The 25,994-nt window shown below is 36.5% G+C and overlaps 1 protein-coding gene across 1 annotated transcript in view; it reads right to left on the bottom strand.

Annotated features, from left to right (window-relative positions):
• Nucleotides 1–25,994, bottom strand: part of LOC124555630 (calcium-dependent secretion activator-like) — a 1,496,314-nt gene that overhangs the window by 415,784 nt on the left and 1,054,536 nt on the right. Inside the window, exon 20 of the mRNA XM_047129606.1 lies at nucleotides 22,765–22,797. Within this exon, the coding sequence (XP_046985562.1) occupies nucleotides 22,765–22,797 (33 nt within the window). The remainder of the gene's footprint in view (nucleotides 1–22,764; nucleotides 22,798–25,994) is intronic.

The raw sequence follows: 25,994 nt of genomic DNA, 5'->3' as shown, positions 1-25,994 counted from the left end.
CCACCTTTCGCAGCAATGCAGGCTGCTATTCTCCCATGGAGACGATCGTAGAGATGCTGGATGTAGTCCTGTGGAACGGCTTGCCATGCCATTTCCACCTGGCGCCTCAGTTGGACCAGCGTTCGTGCTGGACGTGCAGACCGCGTGAGACGACGCTTCATCCAGTCCCAAACATGCTCAATGGGGGACAGATCCGGAGATCTTGCTGGCCAGGGTAGTTGACTTACACCTTCTAGAGCACGTTGGGTGGCACGGGATACATGCGGACGTGCATTGTCCTGTTGGAACAGCAAGTTCCCTTGTCGGTCTAGGAATGGTAGAACGATGGGTTCGATGACGGTTTGGATGTACCGTGCACTATTCAGTGTCGCCTCGACGATCACCAGTGGTGTACGGCCAGTGTAGGAGATCGCTCCCCACACCATGATGCCGGGTGTTGGCCCTGTGTGCCTCGGTCGTATGCAGTCCTGATTGTGGCGCTCACCTGCACGGCGCCAAACACGCATACGACCATCATTGGCACCAAGGCAGAAGTGACTCTCATCACTGAAGACGACACGTCTCCATTCGTCCCTCCATTCACGCCTGTCGCAACACCACTGGAGGCGGGCTGCACGATGTTGGGGCGTGAGCGGAAGACGGCCTAACAGTGTGCGGGACCGTAGCCCAGCTTCATGGAGACAGTTGTGAATGGTCCTCGCCGATACCCCAGGAGCAACAGTGTCCCTAATTTGCTGGGAAGTGGCGGTGCGGTCCCCTACGGCACTGCGTAGGATCCTACGGTCTTGGCGTGCATCCGTGCGTCGCTGCGGTCCGGTCCCAGGTCGACGGGCACGTGCACCTTCCGCCGACCACTGGCGACAACATCGATGTACTGTGGAGACCTCACGCCCCACGTGTTGAGCAATTCGGCGGTACGTCCACCCGGCCTCCCGCATGCCCACTATACGCCCTCGCTCAAAGTCCGTCAACTGCACATACGGTTCACGTCCACGCTGTCGCGGCATGCTACCAGTGTTAAAGACTGCGATGGAGCTCCGTATGCCACGGCAAACTGGCTGACACTGACGGCGGCGGTGCACAAATGCTGCGCAGCTAGCGCCATTCGACGGCCAACACCGCGGTTCCTGGTGTGTCCGCTGTGCCGTGCGTGTGATCATTGCTTGTACAGCCCTCTCGCAGTGTCCGGAGCAAGTATGGTGGGTCTGACACACCGGTGTCAATGTGTTCTTTTTTCCACTTCCAGGAGTGTATATGACTCACATGTGTATCTACAAGAAAACACCCTCAAAAAGATAGTAAATGTTTACTTACAGAAACTGAAGCAGGAAAATGTGAAAGTAAATTATTTATATGTAGGTTATAATTTAGACACCATAAGAGGGAAGAAGAAATGAAAAAAAAAAATGAGATGATCAGAGTTGCTTCTTGGGAAATAATGAGTCCCTACATGTGTGTAGAAATCAAATTTGTCAAAACTGAGGATACAACATCCAATTCAATGTTTTATTGAAGGGTTATTACTGAAACAATTCTCAAATTACCAAGGAAGTATGTTAAAATGTCTCTTCATTAATTCTTCCTTGTGATGACATGAAAAAGCAATGTTCTGTCATGTGTGATAAAACATAAAGTTAGTAAGTGCTTTTATTACATCTTAGATTGTAAATTAATGTTTTGGCAATACTGAAAAAAATTAATTATGTGTACTATGTTACATCATCAGATATAACAAGACTAATTCATCTAGTCACTCAGGGCAGCAGACTACTAGAACAGGGTGAAAATATATTGACATTAGAACACACTTAAGGTGTCCATAAGTGATATGTTTAGCACTAACGATAATGGAACAATATTACCATTTTATCTGGTATACTAGAAGAAAGGTTTTGGTTGTTTTAATTTGGTGTGATGCTTGTTTTTTAAACCAATCAGAATTTGTTCCATGGACAGCACTACCTTCATATTTCTTTTCATCATTTTAGCACAAATTAATGGTTCACTGGATCATTCTTTTCCATTCCACTAAAAATGTTCCAACGTTTTAGTTTCAAAAACTGCAAAAGGAAATTAAAAATGGTGTGCAGTACTAAAAGAATGACAATTTTATTTTCATTTTCAAAAATTGTGTCACTGTGTCTGTAGTCCAGGCATAGAGAATATGGTACTGCCTACCACCAACCATATGCAGAAATCAAAATAATCTGCAGATAGTAATACATCAGTTGATGAGAGCTTGGAAGAACAGTTGTCAAATGTGAAATAAATAACATATGAAAAACTGATTGATGTTCAAATCATACAAGATAATGTAGTCTGTAACTTTAAACAAAAAGCGAACACTCTGAAGAATGTGCTTGAAAAGTGGTATCATCTACAAGGAAATGTGTAAGTGGCATGCAGGGGAAGGATAACAACTCTGTAGCTCGAGCAGTGTAAATGAGAGAACATTCAAGATAGAGAGCAAGAACTCATTTCCATGAGATTTAAAAACAATCATTTGTTTTCAATCAATCGCCAATACATCACTTCAGCTAGGTTACTTTGCTATGGCAGAGGCCTGTAGTAAGACTAAGGAATCATAAAGAATATTTTTCATTACATTGTGATTTATATCTAATGATAAAAAACGTTTAGTATTTGTTTTGTTAAAGGGTCAGACAGATGATGTTTGAAGTAACATGTGTAAATTTGCTTGCTGTTGTTCAAAGGCTATTACTGGTCACATATTTCTCCTCTTGTCAGTTCAAAGACACGATTCATGTTCTAAACAATGTGAGATGCTATGAATTGTTGGTTGTGTAACAACTTGTTTCTGTATGATTTTCTACTTTTGAGATTGTATGAAAACTTTATAATAATTTAACAATATGAATTATGATTGACTGCTGCTGGGCAAGTTAACAATTATTTGTCAGTAATAAATCTTTAGTACAACTGTCAAATATATACAACTATGCTCAGCATTTGTTTGGGAATAAGTGGAGTATAGTACACATGACATCTAAAATTCTCATTAACAATAGTTCAAGGAATATTGTATATACTAAGTTGACTCTTCCTATATTACCAGTTCACTACTTGAACAACATGTGATCTACAGAGCCAGACAGAAGATAAAAAATGAATCATGCAGCTGTTCCCTTTCACCCTATGAAATTAAAACACAAACAGTTAGAAACATACAATTTGGTTACTATTTGCCCATGTTGTGGTGTGAATATAAGCTATAAAAACATTTTTGAGCTGTTAACAATTTTCGTTTCTAATGAGTTTAATTCTGTGAAATCTTTTCCCAATGAATCATGTTCAGTTCCATACTCAGCACATTTTGATATCATAGAAAGTGTTTAAGTTATGACAAATTATTGATTGACACAGACACCAAGAGAACATCAGTTAAAAACAGTTAACTTCTTCCAACAGATAGATAAAGCAACCAACACTTTTTCCTCCTTTTTAGTGCTAGGTTTATTGCACACATTACAATTTATAACAGGCCATTCATAAAGCAAATTGCACATGGAACGGACTATATGATGAGATACGATTATCTTCTTTCATATTTGTGCAACATATATCAGAATAAGGCCTCCCTAGACAACTTGGTGCTGCAGTTGCAGCACCAATGCCAGCAGAAAAGCAACTCGAAGTTTCTTCAATAAGAGTGTTCTGACTGGAGCTGAAATCTTCACAGGTTTATGCATTGAGAACTTGAAAAGTACTTACCTAACAACACTCTAAGTTTTGGGGTTTGGGTCAACTGTTCTACTGTGCAGACTGTAGTATTTTGATTGAAATTTTTTCAGCAGTTTGCAGTCCTCTGTATTTTTTATGTAGCATTTACTGGTTTTCATAAAACAGCTAGTATATTCATCATGTCTTACAACAGACTAACCACATGATGATGCAAATACATATCACATTAAAAATTTTAGCAACAAGACACCTACTTGTATTTTTAAAATGATGAAATATCACCAGCTGGTCTGCCTCAAGACTTGTCAAAGGCATTTCATTGTGTCAAACACAATATTATTCATTTACATCTTCTTCTAGATTAGTACTCTAGAGTTCACTCTTAAATGCCTGGCAGACGGTTCATCAAACAATCTTAAGACTATTTCTCTACCACCCCACTTGTGAACAACATGGGGGAATACTGAGCACTTAAATCTTTCTGTAAAAATTCTAATTATTTTAGAGAAATTAAAGTTGTATAGAATGCATAGTTCAGCACATGCCTAGTTTAGCTTCTATTTAAGAAACAAGGTGCAGGAAGTTACTTTATTTCTTATTTGCCCAACCAAGTACTAACAGGGCCCAAAATTGCTTAACTTTGGTGTTAGGCAGGAACCAGTGTCCCCAACATGACAAGGCACTGCCTTTTCAATTATATATTAAATGTATTTCTCCTTAGTAACACTTTCTGTACCATGGAGTATTTCTTGAACACAAATAATCAGTCAACTACAAATCTGCATACATATTCACATTGTCTGTGCAATCTCTTTTTCAATTGACACTTTCCACACATAACATATATCATGAATATAACCCACAGAATATGGAGCCAGCTAACTAACTGTCACAATTTTCAACAGTTCAGTTTTGAAACATATTTACAAATCAGCTCATTATGAAACAGATATGTCTTTCAGTAGTAATTATTTGAAGATCTATTTTTTTCCATATGTTAACTAGCTTACAGTTGTAAGTATGCCTATTTTTTATGACACGCTAATTTTTATTTATATTTATGTGAGTAGGAAAGAGTGTAATGCTATAAATGGTTGAAAATGTACCAAGATAAAGACACCAATTGAATGTTGACTACAAAAAAGTTATAAAATCTTCAGATATAACATCTGACACTGAAATGAAAGTTCCTATCAATTAGAAACACACTGGAATTATTTATGTGAGAATATGTTGTTGTCTGTTGCCCACCACCAAAAAGACAAAATAAATGGACTGATTCTCAGCTATTTCCACTGAAGACTACTTTAAAACCTATAAATTTTTCATATAGTAATAAACAATGGGCTAATATCTTATAGAAACAATAAATTCCTTCCCAGTAGATGTAGATTAGTTATGAATATATTGTCAAATGATAATTCCTGATGACTGTAAAAGGACAACTGTAAAGGACAATGTATGACTCTGAAGCTCTGCACATAGAAGGCTGTTTGTAAGTGCAGACATCATTGTATCAGGCAGAAAGTATGTATTGCAGTAGAGCAATGGAATGAAGATGAGAGGGGTTGCATGTATGGCTGCTAGAAAAATTTGTTCTAGAAATTGGTAATACCATTATATTTTGTTCTGCTAAGACTGTCATACTGTGGAACAGCATCTCAACTGAAACTATAAAAATTTGTAATGGCACACATCATCTCCGGTATTGTTGAAAACTCAATTCAACAAACACTGTTCTTTGGCATCTTTTGTTTTTGATAACAGAGTATGTACAGAAGGTTCTGCTACTCAGCCCTCAACTGACAGAACTCTCTCATCTAAAATTTCTGATTATTGTCTAACTGAACTTGATAAACAAAAAGTCTAATTTCACATTAAAATGGGGCTAACTTTTCATGTTACTATGAACTTAAATCCATTATATATTTTTCTTTCATAATATTACCTGCTTGATTCTACTCATTCTTCACTGAGGTTCATTTATACCAGCCATTTCCCTTTCTTTAGTGGACATAATTCTATCAGGCTATTCACTCTTCCCAAGATATTCCCTTTTCCATTCTGAGTATTGCTTGAAGTTCTTTCGTGTCCTACTGTAACCGATTCTCCATTCACTTTTGTTTGTATCTGATTATTAATGTTATTATTATTTCTAATGTTACTATCATACTCACACATCTTCATCCTTACTGTAATTTTGTTTTAAAAATTTTTTTAGACTCTCTGTTAGTTTATTCCCTCTTCCCCATCAGTACTGAACAGATATTTGTTTAGGTGGTAACCACTGTTTTATGACGAGATGATTAACTTCCATGACCCAGAAATGAGAAGTCTTTCTTCCTTTTAGAATTTAATGCAATATATCTACACCTACATCTATTTGGTAGACATCTATTTTTGTAGGCACCAATCTCTTTACCATCATCCCATATGATTCTATTTTCTATTTCCTTTTCATAGCATGGTTCTGAACTAAAATCATCACCAATTATCTTTGCTTACAATAGATGGATCCCTGGGTTTTAAGCTTTAAGGTTTACTTTCAAATATAGGTGTTAGTTATAATCTTGATGTCTACATCAACATCTAGATGACTACTTTGCTATTCACACTTAAATGCTTGGCAAAGGATTCATCAAACAATCTTCCATCTGTTTCTCTGCCATTCCTCTCTGGAACAGCACACAGGGAAAAAAAATACTTAAATCTTTCCATGCAAGTTCTAATTTCTTTTATTTTATTTAAATGGTAAGTTCTCCCTATGCGGGTGGGCATTAACAAAATATTTTTATTTCATTTGAAGGAGAAATTTAGTGATTTAAATTTCATGGAAGGATTTTGCCACAATGAAAAACAGTTTTCATTATTGCCACCTCAAGTCACATATCATATCCAAGACACTCTCTGCCTTATTTCATGATAATACAAAATGAGCTGCACTTTTCCAACTTTTTTGATGCCTTCCATCAATGCTACCTGATAAGGATCCCACACCATGCAGCAGTACTCGAAAACAGGATTGACAAGTGTAGTGTAGGCAGTCTCTTTAATAGAGCTGTTCCACCTTTTAAGTGTTTTGCCAATAAAGTGTAGTTTTGAGTTCACCTTCCCACAACATCTTCTATGTGAACATTGCAATTTAAGTTGTTCACAATTGTAATCCTTCATTTTTTAATGGAATTGAGAGCATTTAAATTTGTGTGATTTACAATATAACCAAAATTAAAAGAATTCCTTTTAATACCATCTAGATGAGATCACACTATTTATTGTTCAGCAACACCTGCCACTTTTTGCATCATATAGGATGTTATATACATTATTTTGCCATTATTTTAATCTTCTGATGATTTTACTATATTATAAACAACAGAATTATCTGAAAACAGTCTAAGATGATTCCTCAGATTGTCTCCTAAATTGTTTATATAGATTAAAACAGCAGATGGCCTATAGCAGTTCCTTTAGGAGTGCAAGATATCACTTCTGTTTTACTTGGTAACTTCCTGTGGCTTATTACTGACCTTTATTAATGATGAAATAATTTTAAAAACTGTTGATATTAACTTTTCAAAGTCTTACATTTCATAATAAATATTTACAGGAAAACACTGCTACCTTATTAGGTCAGAGGTAGTTAAGGATGTTGCATATTGATGAAATTCACATCTAGATCACAATAAGCATGAGGTAATGTTAAAATTCATGAAAACATTCTTATGCATAATATAGTGTACATTCAAAAATGTTTTAGTTAATTATGAAACTGTTCTGTTCAATAACTTATTTTTTTATGTATGTGCTCACAGTGAACAAATGAATGGATTTGGAATACAGTATAGTGTCTGATGCATGCACATTAATGCACATGCTTTGCTCATGCGTCTGTACTACAAGCAGTCAGTGCTACTTTACATGCAAGGTCCTTAAACACTGAAATAAAACATCAGCATAAAAGAATGAATAACTAAATGTTTTTAATGTGAAATGACTCATGAGAGTTATCCAACTACGTCCTTGTGGTTAAAAAGGTTTACCATCTACCAACTCTTCTAAATATTTGGCATCAGCTATAAGATCATAGGGATTTTTTTATCATTTGAAATTACTTATATGCTGGTAATAAATTGTACATGATGTATTACAGTTTGGATTGTACAAAAAATTCTTGATTTCACTTTAATACAGTGAGCTACATGATTGTCAATTCCACGAAAGCAAGGGTCAAGGGTATTCCCCACCATTTGATCATATTTGGTACTCACATCAACTTTTGGACTTCGACCTTCTTTGCTTTAGTTGATCATATGGAGCAGATTTACTTTTGTTTAGAAGTTAAAAAAATAATCTGGTTATGGAATCTCATGTAATCAGGTGTACCGCTAATATTTAACCAAAAATATCTTCAGTATCATATCTGTTTTGATCATGGGAACTAAATGAAAGTCTTTGTGCCCATTGTCAAAAGCAACTTAACTTTTGCTGTCTATTTGACCTAGTGACAGTATCATCCAAAATTTTATTTTGTTTTTGTTTACAATACTCTTTTCCTGAGCATTTTTAGGTCAACCAAACAATGCATGTATCATAATCTCTGACTGTCCAGAGTTAAAAGCACAATATAACTTTTGCTTATCATCTAATAAATCCAGCAGCTTACATATCCAATTAATTGTGAAAATTGCCATTACAAAACTCATAAGAGAGATAAATGTAGTGGCCTTCACCAGTATAATACCGAAATCTCCACCCTTGTTGCACCATACTCAAAAAACAGCAGTAATGTGCTGCAAAAATTGTCTGTCAAGCCACTTCTGTACATTGTGAATAATAGTAGTACTGAATTTCCTGTGTGGTTCACTTCATGCTACAAACATTTAACACAACTTCTCTAAAAGACCTCTCTAACTACCCATATGTGAATGAAGAAGTAAGATAACAGAAAAGCATAAGGCCTTCATAGACTTCCTTTAAATAAATAGCATCTTTCTTGATTTTTATTGCATATTTTTGGAATTACCAACTCTATTTTTAGAAACTTACATACTAAAAATGTTTAGTCTACTGCTACTCTTTTCAGTACCTCACTAATTTGAAAACAGAATTTTAAAAAGCAACTTTTCATGATGTAAACAGATAAAGGGACAGTGAACAACAACTGTAGTATAGACCTGGCAGATTTTCCTTAAGATTAATACTGCCCTCATTCTAAATTCTACTTATTGTGCAGTACTGAAATGTCAGAATGACAGGCAGGTGGAAGAGCTTCAAGTATGACCAGCTTCACAGAGAGGTATCTAGACAAACAAATATACAAACCTTTGTCAATGAAATTAATTTACTGCTGGTGTTTGACAGTCCATCCAAACTGCCTGCAGTTCTATTATTGAAGGTAGAGGAACTTCATTTGGTCCCATGAACACATTGGAATGCACTTTGTTACTGAGCAGAGTGTCACATTCTCAGTTGTGCAATAAAATTTACACATGGAAGGTACACTCTCACTAATACTTTTCATCCCAGTAATCATGTTCCTCATCAGAAACTAGCTCACATCCTGCATCTAGGTTTTCATGGAAATATTTCTGTCATCGTTGAATTTTGTGAGATAAGTCAAAATCCCCATGTTCTAAAACAAGCCACTGTCACATCCAGTAGTGACTGTGAAAATATGTATAAGCCTTGTAGAAATAAAGCACTGCCAGTGAAGAAGACAGTTACTGATTTATATCTTGCTACATCCACCAGCTAGTAATAATGAACTGTGCAACTTGCTGCTTTATGTGAGTATAGGGGGAACAGTTAAAAATCAGGTGCTTAATATTTCAGACAAGTTACCAAACACAAAATTTTGCTATTGAAGTATATGGTGGCTGAACGAAAGAAGATTTTGATCTCTAATATGGTTGTACTTATCAGAAACAATCATTCACTTACATTTCTGTTGTGTGTATTATGAAAATCATATTTCTCTGAAACTTCTTTAATGATGATGCAATTATTGTTGCCAGCTGTAAAATTTTTGTTTTAAATATAGAGTGATAATCAGTTTTAAAGATATGTTTTGATTACACTGAGTAATGGTCAGTTTCAACAGATCAGTTGCTTTAGATTTAATGATACATCACTAACAGTCGCTCTTCTGTTATCCTCTGAATGTTGATGGTATTGATTACAATTTCCAAAAATTGTGGAGTTCGTGTGTGATGAATGAGGATACAATTTTGTGGCCCACACTATGATGTGCAATATACTTAGGTAGTGCATAACACACCTAAGAAAAATCTATGAGCTACAAATTGAGATGTCACGCACAAAAAATAGAAAAATGCCATAGAAAACATTCAGAACTACAATCAAACTGAAGAATCATGTAACACGTAAATGATGGATTGAATTTTTTTGGTGGTAACAAAATTGAAATGATGTAATGTAAAGCAAATTTAAAGAAACCTGTATATTGCACAAGTGGACTGGAAATGAAATTACATGAAATTTGCTTATTTTTATAAGTAATTCACATATGTCTGAACCACTACGTGCAATAACAATACAGTTCATTACAGGGAAGACTGTTGAGACATAGAAGAGAAATACACTGGACAGTGCATTATGAAGGAGGGTAGATGGTGATTCAAGGACTGCAATGTTGATCTTAGCATACCTCAGTGCTTGTTAGATTACCACAGTAAAAATCAATCATATTTGAACCATATGGAATATTCTCACTTTCATGAACCTAGATTTAAACAGTCCTACGATGTATTTCTGACTGCAGGCGAAACAGTACTTCAACTCATCAAGAAAGTCAGCATGCAAACATTTTCTTTTCACAGTTTATGTTCTATGTCTTACTTATATATTGTCTATGTGCACTGTATAAAGGAAAATAAAATCATATTCCTGTACCACAATTACTTTTCACTTTTATATTGTGTGTTAGCTACGTAAATCAACTGAATACCAATATTAGCAACTCAGTTGTGACAATATCCACAAGAAACCAATCCTTTTTCTTTCTTCTACACACAAGTTACTTTGAAAGAATTATTAGGTTTTGTTACTGTACTGTAGCTTCTGATTATTGTTTTTATAGAGACTGTTCTTTTTAGAGTGCGTGTCCTTTGCACAGCAATGTAACCAGCATGGGTCAGGAGAGGGCAACTGTCTATCTCACCCATCCCCCTCCCCCCAATCACCCCACTACCCTCACACACCCTTCCTGCACACACAGAACTGAACTCTCATCCAATGTTGACAAAACAGACAGTTATTCCAATTCAGTATCAGTATGAAGAAAGCAAGAACATGTAATATGTGTTGACTAATTCGTGTGCATCATAATACATGAACTTAATGATTTTGTCATTCTGTTTCAGAGATTCATATGAATTATGGTTGAATTTTGGCCTTCCACAAAAACTGTTATTCCATTTTGAAAATTTATGCAGCTGATAACGTAGGCGTAATGTTTGATTCAGCTATTTAACACAATTTTTTGAAAATGCTTTTACCATTTTTGATCATTACTCTTTCCAATACTTAGTGATAAGGCATACACAAGAGTTCATATCTTGTGTTGTGAACTCTTACAATTTAAAAAGATTACTCAGAAACTGCACTTTAGATTTGCTTGCTAAGCCACCATACAGGAAATTTATTAACTTATGTCTATTTTGAATTCTCAGAGTGGGCACAGGGCTGTTGTGTAGGAAACTTTGTTTTCAAATCTGCATAATATTTTACTATTTAGGATTTGTAAACCACCAATGAGATATATTCTTCAATAACTGTTTTTCCAATTTTGAGATGTGCAGATTACTATATCCTGGCATTTCTTCCAGTTTCACAATTTTAAGATTAGTAGCTCCATTTGTATGTGTGAGCAAATTCATTGCTATCAAACAACTCAACAACTTTCTCAGTATGTTTTGTTCCTCTTTCTTTTCTGGATAATTCATAACGTCTTTTATAACTTATCCATTGCAGCTGTTGGAAGGTAAAGGTCTTTTCTGCTTCATATGCAAGAAGTTATCAACAGTAAATAATAACTAATACAAATGCATTTCACTGTAAAGTAACTAACACTTTGTCATCCAAACTTCATCTTCTCTATTTCTCTCTCTCTCTCTCTCTCACCCCCCCCCCCCCCTCTCTATAGACGGGCCACTGTGACTGCTGCAGCCCCTGGAAATCATAAATCATTATGACTTCTTTGTGTGGCTCCTGCATGTCAGGTAAAAGAGAAAAGCAGTTTACCATCTGTTTCAGAAATACCGTCATCAATTTTGAAACAATCGTTGTCAATTTTGGTACCAGATTCTTCAAACAGACCCAGAATTTCTTCATCAGCCAAACTGTCACCCACTTCATGAGAAACTTTTGTGATCATGACAACTATGGACTTATTCTTCGACAATGAACATGTGGCAACTGATCATTCCTTTAATATGTTTTAAAAGTCATGTAGCAGTTTGTGGAAGAGCAGGGGTGTCCAACCTATAGGTCCCATGTGGCGCAAATCAAGTATCAAAGTAGCTCAAGAATCGATTGTAATAATAATAATAATAATAATAATAATAACAATAATAATGTTTGAGAAAAGAAAGAAATAATAATAATATTCTGTTTATATAAAGTTATGATTGAATATTTTCAAATTGAAACTCCCACCACACTATACCATTCTCTCAATTGTCTACCGATATTTCTTTTTTTCCCTTAGCAGTTATTGTTAGTGTTAAGTACATTATGTGGCCTAAAAATACTTTTCTTCTTCCAGTGTGGCCCAGGTAAGCTAAAAGGTCGAAATCGGATGAACTAGTGGCGCTCTGAAGTACTAAAAGAGCTAACTACAGCCTTTAATGTGGCACCGCTCTGAAATAATGCATTGAGACATAACAATCTGGAAAACCATGCTCAGAGGTTCTTCAAGTGTTAACTGTTAACAAAATCACAACATGCCCATAATGTCTATGGGCACTGACTGGAATGTGGTAAGGATGTTACCTTAACTTTGTTTCAAGCATGTGCTATTAAATTCTTTAAATTATTTGCTGAGTTATGGTGAATCTTATAAAGTTTTGGGGTATTACTATTAATTTTAACCTTTCAAACTGTACCTTGTCTTAGGTAACATCCTCCTATAACAAATAATGGCGAGTTTTTATCACAGTTTAAAGTACATAAGTTGGTTGAGGGAGTGAGAGGAACAAGAAAGTGGGGAGGGAAAAGAAAGGAGGCTGACAGGTGAAAGGGAAAGGCAGCAAGGGAATGGGATAGGAATGTGGAACCAGTGAGATTGCCCCGAATATTGCAGCGGAAGTATCTGGTGATACCTAGTGAGGTGCTGATTCAGCTGAGCAGTGGCAACAAAGGCGAAGATTGAACAGAAGGAAAGAGAGACACCAGACAGAAAATTATGAATCTAGATTAAGTAAGTGAAATTGAGGCATACGAAGAAGATTGTGTGGGATATAGTGCTAAAAATACTGGAAAATAATGTCAGGAGGATTTCTGTATCAAATGAGATGTTGTAAGGACAGTTAGCATCAACATAATTGATTTGGGGTGGCAGCACTGGTGCAAATCGCACGCGCTTGAATATTAAGCTCATGAAGATAAGTAATTAATTCTATAATAACTGTCAATTAAGTTAATATTACACCATAATAAAGTTCATTAGAGTCTGTTTTATATTGTGTATTGAAGGTTTCACTTGTTTCAAAGTATTTCTCGAAAAAAACAAAAACATAACATAAGGGCCAGTTTCCGCGTAATTTAGATGTAGGTTTACACACAAATAGAAGACATTTCTTTAAGTATTAAGTGAAGAATTTAGATTGTTTTCATTACACATATATTTAGTAGTACTGTATCTACTCAGAGAATTAAAGGTTTTAAGTTCTATCTTTCATAATTCCTTTCAAAATGCATAAAGTATGTATCGTGCATACCCGCTCTTTGGGCTAATTTTTCGGGTATACAAGTTTTGATTTTTAATGTTAGTTTAACTACATTACATTTCTATATTAATAGTATACACATATATTAGTGTACCATAGAACTTTAGTGACTTTTGCGATCTGTAGTTAATAGAAAATTACTGTTGCTGCCTAGATAAATTTTGTAAAAAATATTTGAAACAACCATGAGCAAGAAGTGTTTGAGCTGCCATAGGAAAGTCAGTTCTGGCGTTCTGTGCAGTTGTTTTGGCAGATGGTTACATGAGGGAGAATGTTATGGCATGGGAATTGGGGAAGTAAATGAGTCCCTTCCATGGTATTGCAGATTATGTTCAAGGGATAGGAAAATAGCGGAACAGGAAGGGAAGATTAGAGCCCTTCAGACTGAACTGGATAGTGCTAGGGAGGAACTGATGAGGTTAAGGTGGGAGGAGGGGAGGAGGTTGAAGACAGGTGGGAAATGGTAGCAAGGAACAGGGGCCACAGAAAGAGAACAGAATCAGACAGTTTCATCATTGGCACAAACAATAAATTTGCCTTGCTACCTCAGTAAGCTAAGGCAGAGACTCGTGTAGATGTAAGTGTAGTCAGAACAAAAAGAGAAAGAGAGAGAGAGAGAGAGAGAGAGAGAGAGAGAGAGAGAGATCATGAAGGAGTTCTGCAAATTAGCCACAAACTGAAATTCATACAGATATTGACAGCAAACGCAAAATTATAAACTTTGGCAGTCAACAGATGAATGTATAGTGCTGCAGTGCAATTTTGCTGCACGGTGACATTTTGGTATCAGGGCGTAAAGTCTTTGCAAATTTCATTTGGTGTACTCAGTTGGACAGTAACTACACCTTGCACACAGGCACATGAACAATAGACGTAGATGTCAGAAGAAGTCAGTTGGAGTAATTGGAAAATACTCGACATTTCAACACGAGCACTGCCACTGTTCGACGATGTTGGGAAGAATAAACCATGGCTAAAAAGTGTTAAGAAGGAAGCAGTTGACCTAGAGCGACTACAGAACATGAGGACCAAACAGACATCAGAGAGGCACTCAAAGCCCTGGATTTATTGTTATTACCAATCCAACATGCTACTGATGCTTCAGTGAGCACAAGGACCAATAACAGGCAACTCACGGAATGTGGGATGAGTGCACAGCACCTCTTGCACAAACTACCATTGACCTCTGTACACCACTGAGCATGTTTACAGTGGTGTCAAGCACGCTTGGCCTGAAATCTCACTTGTTGGAGTACAATTGTTTTCAGTGATGAGCCCTGATGACCAGTGGAGATGTGCCTCGAGATGCCCCAGACAGGGGTGGGATACCAACCTAACTCTTGGCCATATGGTCAAACAACCAAAAGTGATGGTATAGGGAGACATTTCATTTCATCCTTTGGCTGCTACCTGTGGCATCCTTACAGCACGGTGGTATATCAATGATATTGTATGACTCATTTTCTTTAACTTCATGGCAAGACATCCTGGACCCACATTTCGGCAAGGTAATGCCTGCCAACACAAGGTGATAGTTTCTACCACTTGTCTTTGTGCTTACCATTCCAACTTTGCCCAGCTACATAGATTGATCTTTCCCCAGTTGAGAGTGTTTTGAGCACTATGGACAGGGCCCTACAAATAGCTTAGGATTTTGATGATCTGAAATTCCAATTGAACAGTGTTTGGCATGATATCCTACAGGAGGATATCCAAGGACCAATGATTTATTGACTTCCTAAATTTGTGAAGGTCTTTCTCTTACCTAAAGCACCAAATTTTTTCTAAAATTGTATTCATTTGTTTTTCTCTCTGGAGATGTACATCACATCCACCAACTTTTGTCCCATTTGGATAATTCTTCATGGTGTCTGTGATTGGTTCAATTTCCATGCATCCAACAGTTGCCAGATTGTAGAAGTATGTCATTATGATTAAACTTTTGTCTCAACTATCACAAAAGTTAATTATAGGGTAATGACTTCCTCAAGTTTCTTTATTTATAAATGTTTTACCATTGAAGCTATTTGGAGTCAGTGCAGTACTTTTTGCAGATGGTATAGTATTTTTAGTAAAGGTCAAAATGAAATACGTATATATGCAGTTGAAAATCAATGTGATGACAGAATAGGTAGGAAAACAGTTTTGAGGTAACTGTTTGGCAGTAAATGACAGAAAAAGAACAGTGTGGATGAGGTTCAGCAACTCAATGAGTGATGGAAAATCCGATATATTAATGGAATTTGCAATCTATAACCTTCTGGATGCCCCTTACGCAAAATTCTTAAGATTATGGATAGATATAATTTATAGTAGGAAAGCAGTATAGTAACATCAAATAGAAAACAGAGCAAATTTTATTACATATTAGGAAAGATTAGGATATATGCAACATGAGAATAGTTTTGGCAGCGTATCATTCATTTGCACATTGTTTACCAAGGTATGGTGCTCCCTTCTGGGGAAAAATAATTGTAGCACACTGTGGGTTTAAACTTTGGAGAGCAGCTGTAAGAGTTATAAAAGGGATTTGCTAAAGGGAATCATGTAGGAAAAATTTTAAAGAGTCAAAATCTTGACTTTGCCTGCCATTTACATGTACGAAAACACAGCTGTTCTGAAGCCTCATGAATTCACAGCAGTACTGAACAGCAGAAACAAGAAACAGTTCTGTATCAAAAACATGTGCTATATCAGCCCTAACTTTTATTAATGTTTTGCCTCAAAGAACTAGATACACTAAATTGCCAAAGAAACAGGCTTGTGTATTCAAATACAGAGATATGTAAACAGGCAGGATATAGGGCTGTGGTCAGTAATACCTGTATAAGACAAGAGTCTGGCACAGTTGTTAGAGTGGTTACTGCTGCTACAATAGCAGGTTATCAAGATTTAAGTGAGTTTGAATGTGGTGTTATAGTCAGTGCATGAGTAATAGGCCACAACATCCCCCAGGTAGCAATAAAGTGGAAATTTTCCCATACGACCATTTCACAAGTGTACTGTGAATATCAGGAATCCAGTATAACATCAAATCTCCAACATCGCTGTGGCCAGAAAAAGAGCCTGCAAGAATAGGACCAATGGCAACTGAAGAGAATCGTCCAATGTGACATAACTGCAACCCCTCCAGAAACTGCTGCAGATTTCAAAGCTGGGCTGTCAACAAGTTTCAGCCTATGAATCATTCAATGAAACATTGTCAATGTGGGCTTACAGAGTCAAAGGTCGACTCGTGTAGCCTTTATTACTGCACAACACAAAGCTTTATACCTCACCCGGGCCCAATAACACTGACATTGGACTGTTGATGACTGGAAACATGTTACCTGGTCAGACGAGTGTCATTTCAAACATATCGAACGAATGGACATGTATGGGTATGGAGACAACCTCATGAATCCGTAGACCCTGTGTGTCAGCAGGGGACTGTTCATGCCGGTGGAGGCTCTGTAATAATGTGGGGCATGTGCAGTTGGAGTTATATGGAACCCCTGACAAACCTAGATATTATTCCCATATTGTTGTTGCGGTCTTCAGTCCTGAGACTGGTTTGATGCAGCTCTCCATGCTACTCTATCCTGTGCAAGCTTCTTCATCTCCCAGTACTTACTGCAACCTACGTCCTTCTGAATCTGCTTAGTGTATTCATCTCTTGGTCTCCCTCTATGATATTTACCCTCCACACTGCCCTCCAATGCTAAATTTGTGATCCCTTGATGCCTTAGAACATGTCCTATCAACCGGTCCCTTCTTCTTGTCAAGTTGTGCCACAAACTCCTCCTCTCCCCAATTCTATTCAATACCTCCTCATTAGTTATGTGATTACCCATCTAATCTTCAGCATCCTTCTGTAGCACCACATTTCGAAAGCTTCTATTCCCTTCCTGTCCAAACTATTTATCGTCCATGTTTCACATCCATACATGGCTACACTACATACAAATACTTTCAGAAACGACTTCCTGACACTTAAATCTATACTCGATGTTAACAAATTTCTCTTCTTCAGAAATGCTATTCTTGCAATTTCCAGTCTACATTTTATATCCTCTCTACTTCGACCATCATCAGTTATTTTGCTCCCCAAATAGCAAAACTCCTTTACTATTTTAAGTGTGTCATATCCTAATCCAATTCCCTCAGCATCATCCGACTTAATTCGACTACATTCCATTATCCTCATTTTGCTTTTGTTGATGTTCATCTTATATCCTCCTTTCAAGACACTGTCCATTCCGTTCAACTGCTCTTCCAAGTCCTTTGCTGTCTCTGACAGAATTACAATGTCATCGGCGAACCTCAAAGTTTTTATTTTTTCTCCATGGATTTTAATACCTACTCCGAATTTTTCTTTTGTTTCCTTTATTGCTCACTCAATATACAGATTGAATAACATTGGGGAGAGGCTACAACCCTGTCTCACTCCCTTCCCAACCACTGCTTCCCTTTCATGTCCCTCGACTCTTATAAATGCCATCTGCTTTCTGTACAAATTGTAAATAGCCTTTCGCTCCCTGTATTTTACCACTGCCACCTATAGAATTTGAAAGAGAGTATTCCAGTCAACATTGTCAAAAGCTTTCTCTAAGTCTACAAATGCTAGAAACGTAGATTTGCCTTTCCTTAATCTTTCTACTAAGAAAAGTCGTAAGGTCAGTATTGCCTCACATGTTCCAATATTTCTATGGAATCCAAACTGATCTTCCCCAAGATTGCCTTCTACTAGTTTTCCCATTCATCTGCAAAGAATTCGCGTTAGTATTTTGCAGCTGTGACTTATTAAACTGATAGTTCGGTAATTTTCACATCTGTCAACACCTGCTTTCTTTGGGATTGGAATTATTATATTCTTCTTGAAGTCTGAGGGTATTTCGCCTGTCTCATACATCTTGCTCACCAAATGGTAGAGTTTTGTCAGGACTGGATCTCCCAAGGCCGTCAGTAGTTCTAATGGAATGTTGTCTACTCCCGGGGCCTTGTTTCGATTCAGGTCTTTCAGTGCTCTGTCAAACTCTGCACGCAGTATTGTATCTCCCATTTCGTCTTCATCTGAGTTCTTGATATTCATACAAGTGGTTCTCTTTTCTCCAAAGGTCTCTTTAATTTTCCTGTAGGCAGTATCTATCTTACTCCTAGTGAGACAAGCCTCTACATCCTTACATTTGTCCTCTAGCCATCCCTGCTTAGCCATTTTGCACTTCCTGTCAATCTCATTTTTGAGATGTTTGTATTCCTTTTTGCTTGCTTCATTTACTGCATTTTTATATTTTCTCCTTTCATCAATTAAATTCAATATTTCTTCTGTTACCCAAAGATTTCTACTAGCCCTCATCTTTTTACTTACTTGATCATCTGCTACCTTCACTACTTCATCCCTCAGAGCTACCCATTCTTCTTCTACTGTATTTCTTTCGCCCTTTTGTGACAGTTGTTCCCTTATGCTCTCCCTGAAACTCTGTACAATCTCTGGTTTAATCACTTTGTCCAGATCCCATCTCCTTAAATTCCCACCTTTTTGCAGTTTCTTCAGTTTTAATCTACAGCTCATAACCAATAGATTGTGGTCAGAGTCCACATCTGCCCCTGGAAATGTCTTATAATTTAATGCCTCATTCCTAAATCTCTGTCTTACCATTATATAATCTATTTGATACTTTCTAGTATTTCCAGGATGCTTCCATGTATACAACCTACATTTATGATTCTTGAACCAAGTGTTAGCTATGATTAAGTTATGCTCTGTGCAAAATTCTACCAGACGGCTTCCTCTTTCATTTCTTTCCCCCAATCCATATTCACCTACTACGTTTCCTTCTCTCCCTTTTCCTACTCTCGAATTCCAGTCACCCATGACTATCAAATTTTCGTCTCCCTTCACTACCTGAATAATTTCTTTTATCTCATCATGCATTTCATCAATTTCTTCATCATCTGCAGAGCTAGTTGGCATATAAACTTGTACTATTGTAGTAGGTGTGGGCTTCGTGTCTATCTTGGCCACAATAATGTGTTCACTATGCTGTTTGTAGTAGCTTACCCGCACTCCTATTTTTTTATTCATTACTAAACCTATTGCTGCATTACCCCTATTTGATTTTGTATTTATAACCCTGTATTCACCTGACCAAAAGTCTTGTTCCTCCTGCCACCGAACTTCACTAATTCCCACTATATCTAACTTTAACCTACCCATTTCCCTTTTTAAGTTTTCTAACCTACCTGCCCGATTAAGGGATCTGACATTCCACGCTTCGATCCGCAGAATCCCAGTTTTCTATCTCCTGATAACGACGTCCTCTTGAGTAGTCCCCGCCCGGAGATCCGAATGGGGGACTATTTTAACTCCGGAATATTTTACCCAAGAGGACACCATCATCATTTAACCATACAGTAAAGCTGCATGTCCTCGGGAAAAATTACGGCTGTAGTTTCCCCTTGCTTTCAGCCGTTTGCAGTACCAGCACAGCACGGCCATTTTGATTAGGGTTACAAGGCCAGATCAGTCAATCATCCAGACTGTTGCCCCTGCAACTACTGAAAAGGCTGCTGCCCCTCTTCAGGAACCACACGTTTGTCTGGCCTCTCAACTGATACCCCTCCGTTGTGGTTGCACCTACAGTATGGCCATCTGTATTGCTGAGGCACGCAAGCCTCCCCACCTACAGCAAGGTCCATGGTTCATGTGGGGTGACACATATATAAGCATCCTGTCTGATCACCTGCATCCATTCATGTCCATTGTGCATTCTGACAGACCTGGTCAATTCCAGCAGGACAGTGTGACACCCCATATGTTCAGAATTGTCACAGAGTGGCTCCAGGAACACTCTTATGGGTTTAAATACTTCTGCTGGTCACCAAACTCCTCAGACATGAATATTATTCAGCATATCTGAGATGCCTTGCAACATGCTGTTCAGAAGAGAACTCCACCCCCTCATACACTTACGGATTTATGGACAGCCCATCAGGATTCTTGGTGTCAGTTCCCTCAAGCACTACTTCATACATTAGTGGAACCCATAGCCATGTTGTGTTGCAGCACACCTGAGTGCTCACAGGGGCCCTAATGCAGATTTAACTATTGTTGTCTGCAGCATATGATGTCACATTACTTCTGTATTTCTAAATTCATTGTCAATATTCTTATCTCACTTTTGAATTTTTTGTCTACCTAATAACAGTAATGATTGTAATAATTATAGGTAAAATAACATGGTTTCTCTCAAGGACAATTTGAAGACTGTCTCATTATAATTTCTGTAAAATTGTTGTGATCTGGACTTAATTATTATAAAAAACTATCATTTCAGGGTTCTCATAATAAATTTTACAAAGACTACTCATGTAATTCAAAACTGATGGGTATCCATAAACGCCCATTGTCAGGATGAGAAGACTGAGAAGCTTAATCTGAATGCTTTTGTTTCTGATGTTTCTCCATCTCTCTCCCTCTCCCCCCCCCCCCCCAATCTCTCTCTCTCTCTCTCTCTCTGTGTGTGTGTGTGGGGGGGGGGGGGAGGGGAGGGGGGATGTGTGTGTGTGTGTGTGTGTGTGTGTGTGTGTGTGTGTGCGTGTGTGTGTGTGTGTGTGTCTGTGTGTGTGCAGTCATGTGTGTGTGTGTGCAGTCATGTGTGTGTATGTGTGTTTCTTTAACTATTCTCATTGGAGGGTGCACATATTTATTACTTTTATGTTGTATTTATGGAAGTAATGATAGTTTTCAGATTATATGAGATAAATTAACTTGCCAATGGTGAACAGTATAATTACTCTAACACACCCTAGTAACATGTATAAGCTTGCAAATATAACAATTTTTTTCTGTTCATGCAATTAGATTTGTGCATAACTATCTACCTAATGAAATGATATTCAATTAGTATTCATTTCTGTCTCGTATAACAAAAAATTCTGTAGTCTAGTAAAAGGGTCTAAAGAACATTTTAAAGTGGAAGGTGATCAATTTAAATAAAACAGCTCACACACTACCTACTCCAGTCATTTGATTCAAACCAAAAACTATAACGGTACAAACTTGAATATTATAATTTATTTTCTTGACTGTGCATGTTACACAATACATTATGATATAGGGTTCTTCATTTCTATAAATATCAATGTCATGTGCATACTTAAACTGTGTCTGTATGAGTTTTTCTGTATTATTAATTATTATGGAAATGGTAGAATGGGTGAGTGCAGTCCCAATCACAGCTCAAATTCTGTTCTCCGCAAACAACACCAACTTTAGTGATGAGCTTAACAACCCCCTACAATTTAACATGTTTCAAAACAGAAAAAATCTTATACTTAATTGATGACACCAGTATACCATCTCATTGTCCTATAACTGTGCCCAACACTTCTCCAGCCAAAGACATTCAAAACCTTGTTAGATAAACTTCTTCTATAACAAGTACTTAAACCAGCTAAGTTCTAGAACTGTGTCACTAGACTCATTCGGCGCAAGTCTCTTCAGGTATTCAGGTGACATAGTGAAGCAGACATCCAAAAAAAATAAAAATTCTCTGTTTACTCCTGTAAATTCATGTATAACAACAGTTAGAGTGAATGCACAAAGCTGGAGGTGAGTATACACATGTGCAAGTGCTAGAGTACACACACACACACACACACACACACACACACACACACACACACACACAGACAGAGAGAGAGAGAGAGAGAGAGAGAGAGAGAGAGAGAGAATGTTCTCAAATCGATTCAACATAAAATGTATTATCACAAACATGCCATGCAAACACTTCTTTTTAGAAATACTGTTTCATTTCAGTAGTATTCATCTGAATACAGCTCTGCATATAATCAACATGAAAGTACAGTCCATATTGGAGTTCAGTCTGCCCCCAAAACTAACAAAACTTTGGTAGTATACAGTATAGAATTTACATAGACACATAAATCTCTGAAGCAATTTGCATAAATACACATTCCTCTTTGTAAGACATGCATTTCATGAATACATAAAACACTTAATACCAAGAGGCACTACACTATTAGCACAAACTGTCTAGTTTTTCTCAGGACAAGAGCAATATCTTATGCTTAAAAACATTGGTTAACATACCTAACATTATAAGTGTGAATGTCAGGGCTTAACCTAGGATAAGAGAATATATGCATTTAGTGACAGATGAATGAAGTATGTGAGCAAATTAGTAAACATCTTCTCACCAAGCAGTGATATAGAGACTGAAATTTGTAAATTAAGCCGAAATGGTACTGGTTAAAGATAAAAAACTAGACTATTTTTGAAATAAATGGATACAAAACAGCAAATTAATTATTTTTAGAGCAGCCTTAACCCAAAAATCCCAAATTTACAAATATTAGTCATATAAATTAGCACAACACTGCAAATAATGATAGGGCAGAATAATGAAGTAACATTATGTAAAGTCTCCTCTACTTAAAACAGAGTGTGGCATGTCAGTATCAATCTTTTATAAATAATATATTTACAGATTTTTGGAAATAAAATAAAAATACATTTGTATTTGTAGTGAACTTTAAGTGATACATACTCTTTATGACAACTGAAATTTGACTATCTGACAAATATTTATGCTTCACTCTGTGTGCACATGATATTTGTGTGTAATCACTGTGTGACACCATATGACATAGCAATTAAGTAAGTCAAGCAGTAAGTTACTAGTGATTAAGTTTAGAGGAAAAAATGAAGGGTTAGGCATCTTTGCTGCTGAACAAGTTGTCAAGGCATAGAGGGTGCAGTAGTCACAATATATGTTGAATCGTATCAGTATAAGGAAACAATAGATTGTGCAGATATAACTGATTTAAATCTGCGGTCAACTCAAAATTGTATATAAAGTGAACATTAACTGCACTTTCACACAACTATATTGATGGGATTATTCCAGAAGGCATATTGTTTTCACTGTCTCCTGTTGGTTCATCAGCGGAAATTAATTTCATCACGCTACAAAATTATCAGTTGCATGGTTAGCAACAAAAAAGTAAAAGAACCTATTGGAATGAAGTGCCATGATCTCCTTTGGGGCTTTGTGCTTACACTATATTTCACTATCCCCCACATGGTTAAAATATTTTCTAAAACAATAAGTTATTCAGCATATATAAATGGCCACTGGAATGGTTCCAAAAACACATAAAGATGCTTAATCATTTTGAATGCCTACAAATTCACCATATGTTATGGACTTTATGGAGTGGCATCTATACCTCATAAGTTCTTTTTCCTCACGCATATTGACATTCAGGACTATTCTGAATGCTTATTATCTGCTTATCCCACAATACTACCTATGACATCTAGGTCACTACTGTACAGTGTGTGTGGTAAGAGCAGATATATATAAATGAAATTATATATATAAATGAAATAATAATAAATAAATATAAATGAAATTACTTTTAAGGCTGTTTGAGAATTAATGTCATTCAGATAAGCATAAGAAATGACGGAAACAAAAATCTTATTTTGTGACTTCATAATTCAACTTCCATTATGAGTGACATAAAAGCAAACAGTTTTGGAACTGTGTAAATAGATGTATCATGGTCACATAGTGCTTGTTATAGTTGTGACAGTATATTCAATTATTACAGAATGCACTTTCTTTCTGCAGAATGAAACATTATTATAAGAGTTGAAGAATAACAAAAGAATGAATATAGTAGAATTTTTCTGAGGTCAGTTGTTAATGGACTGCTATGTAAAAAGTCTCGGGATAACAATTTTGTTCTATGAATGGTCTCGTGTGTAATTAGAAGAATCAGTCAAAAATATGTAGCTCTATACAAGGTATGTATCTGTTACCATTATTTAACAGGACTTATTCTGCTATAACATCCTTAAGAAGAATAAACCCTATGTATTATTCTTTGTTTAAGACTTAACTCCATGCAGAAAAGTTCAGTTGTTACACATATATTGTCATACATCCGTGGCATGTAATAATGAAGTTCTGAAGTGGTGAACATAACTAACAGTTGATAATACTATTTAGAAATAGTTAACTCCAAACTTTAAAAGTGAAGCAGCCTTAGCTTCATATAGCAAATTTATTGTGCCATAACTATGTCCACTACACTATTAAGAGCTGTAATCTATGCTGGTAGAAGCTATAATACACCATACTTCATATCCACAAGACAGTTTTACATAAATGGCTGCTGCACACCAAAGTCAGAAATCAGATAAATTTCATAAACATTTGCTGCACTTATGCTATAGCACTATTAGTTCTATGGCATACTGAGATGAAAGCTATTCAATAAAAAATTGGCATAAACAGCAGTGATCAGTAAGGAAGGGGACAAATAAATTATCAGCTGGTAAAAGTGCTTTCTAAAAGCAGCTACAGTGTGCTCTAATCATAAAATGTACTAGATTGCCTCAATAAAGATTTAAATATGTATAAAATATCCAAATAGTTATGCCCAGCTTATGTTAGAAATCGCTGACCTTAACACAGTAACAATTTAACATTATAAACACAGTGTTAAATACAGCCTTTCTTTTAATTTTGATTTCATTTTACATCCTGTTATTTGCACTGAGCACAAGATCAGCTGAAAAAGGATGTACAGTTATATTAACCATTACAATCCATCAGGAATTATTCAAGAAAATCTTGAATGGAATCAGACTTGAAAATAACTCCCCTAAAAGATGAGCTTTTATTTCAAAATTCAGTCACTTTTCTTGGTGATTTGTTGCTTTTGAGATCCTCTCAAAATTTTATATGTTGCCAGTCATATATATTTTTCAGCGTGTGTTAAGCTATTTCACTGAATTCCAGACATTTTTTCTAGTAAATTATGTCTTTAAAATAAAGACATTAGTTTCATTATTTCAGTAACGGGAAATGCTAATGGATCTGCATAATCTTTAACAATGGAAATTCTTGAAATAAAACAAATCTCTTTCTGCATATCAATTATAAATACTCAGCTATTTCAGTGATGAACTGTATTTGAACCATAATGCATGGTGTTTCAAACAACTGTATACTTAGTAGGAAAAGTTCCTTGTGTGCGAATAACTGCTCAGAACATCACCAAAGGATCTCATCTTATGGGAGCAACAGGAAGATTTAATGCTGTCACTGTAGTGATAATAATAGCACATTATTTTTTGGAATGTGTAGTTTATGTGAGACAGATGATTGAAAGTTAGTCTTGTACCCCACTGAACTTTTTAATCTAATAATGAAGTTAGTGAATGTTTAACTATGCACATGGATTTAGTTAGCAAAATGTGACTAAGCCTCATGTTTGTGCTATCAATGCAAATGCTAAATACTAGTT

The sequence above is a fragment of the Schistocerca americana genome, chromosome X, assembly GCF_021461395.2.
Source record: "Schistocerca americana isolate TAMUIC-IGC-003095 chromosome X, iqSchAmer2.1, whole genome shotgun sequence".
Classification (NCBI taxonomy): domain Eukaryota; kingdom Metazoa; phylum Arthropoda; class Insecta; order Orthoptera; family Acrididae; genus Schistocerca; species Schistocerca americana.
The sequence above is the reverse complement of the archived record's forward strand: the minus strand, read 5'-3'. Positions and strand labels throughout refer to the sequence as shown.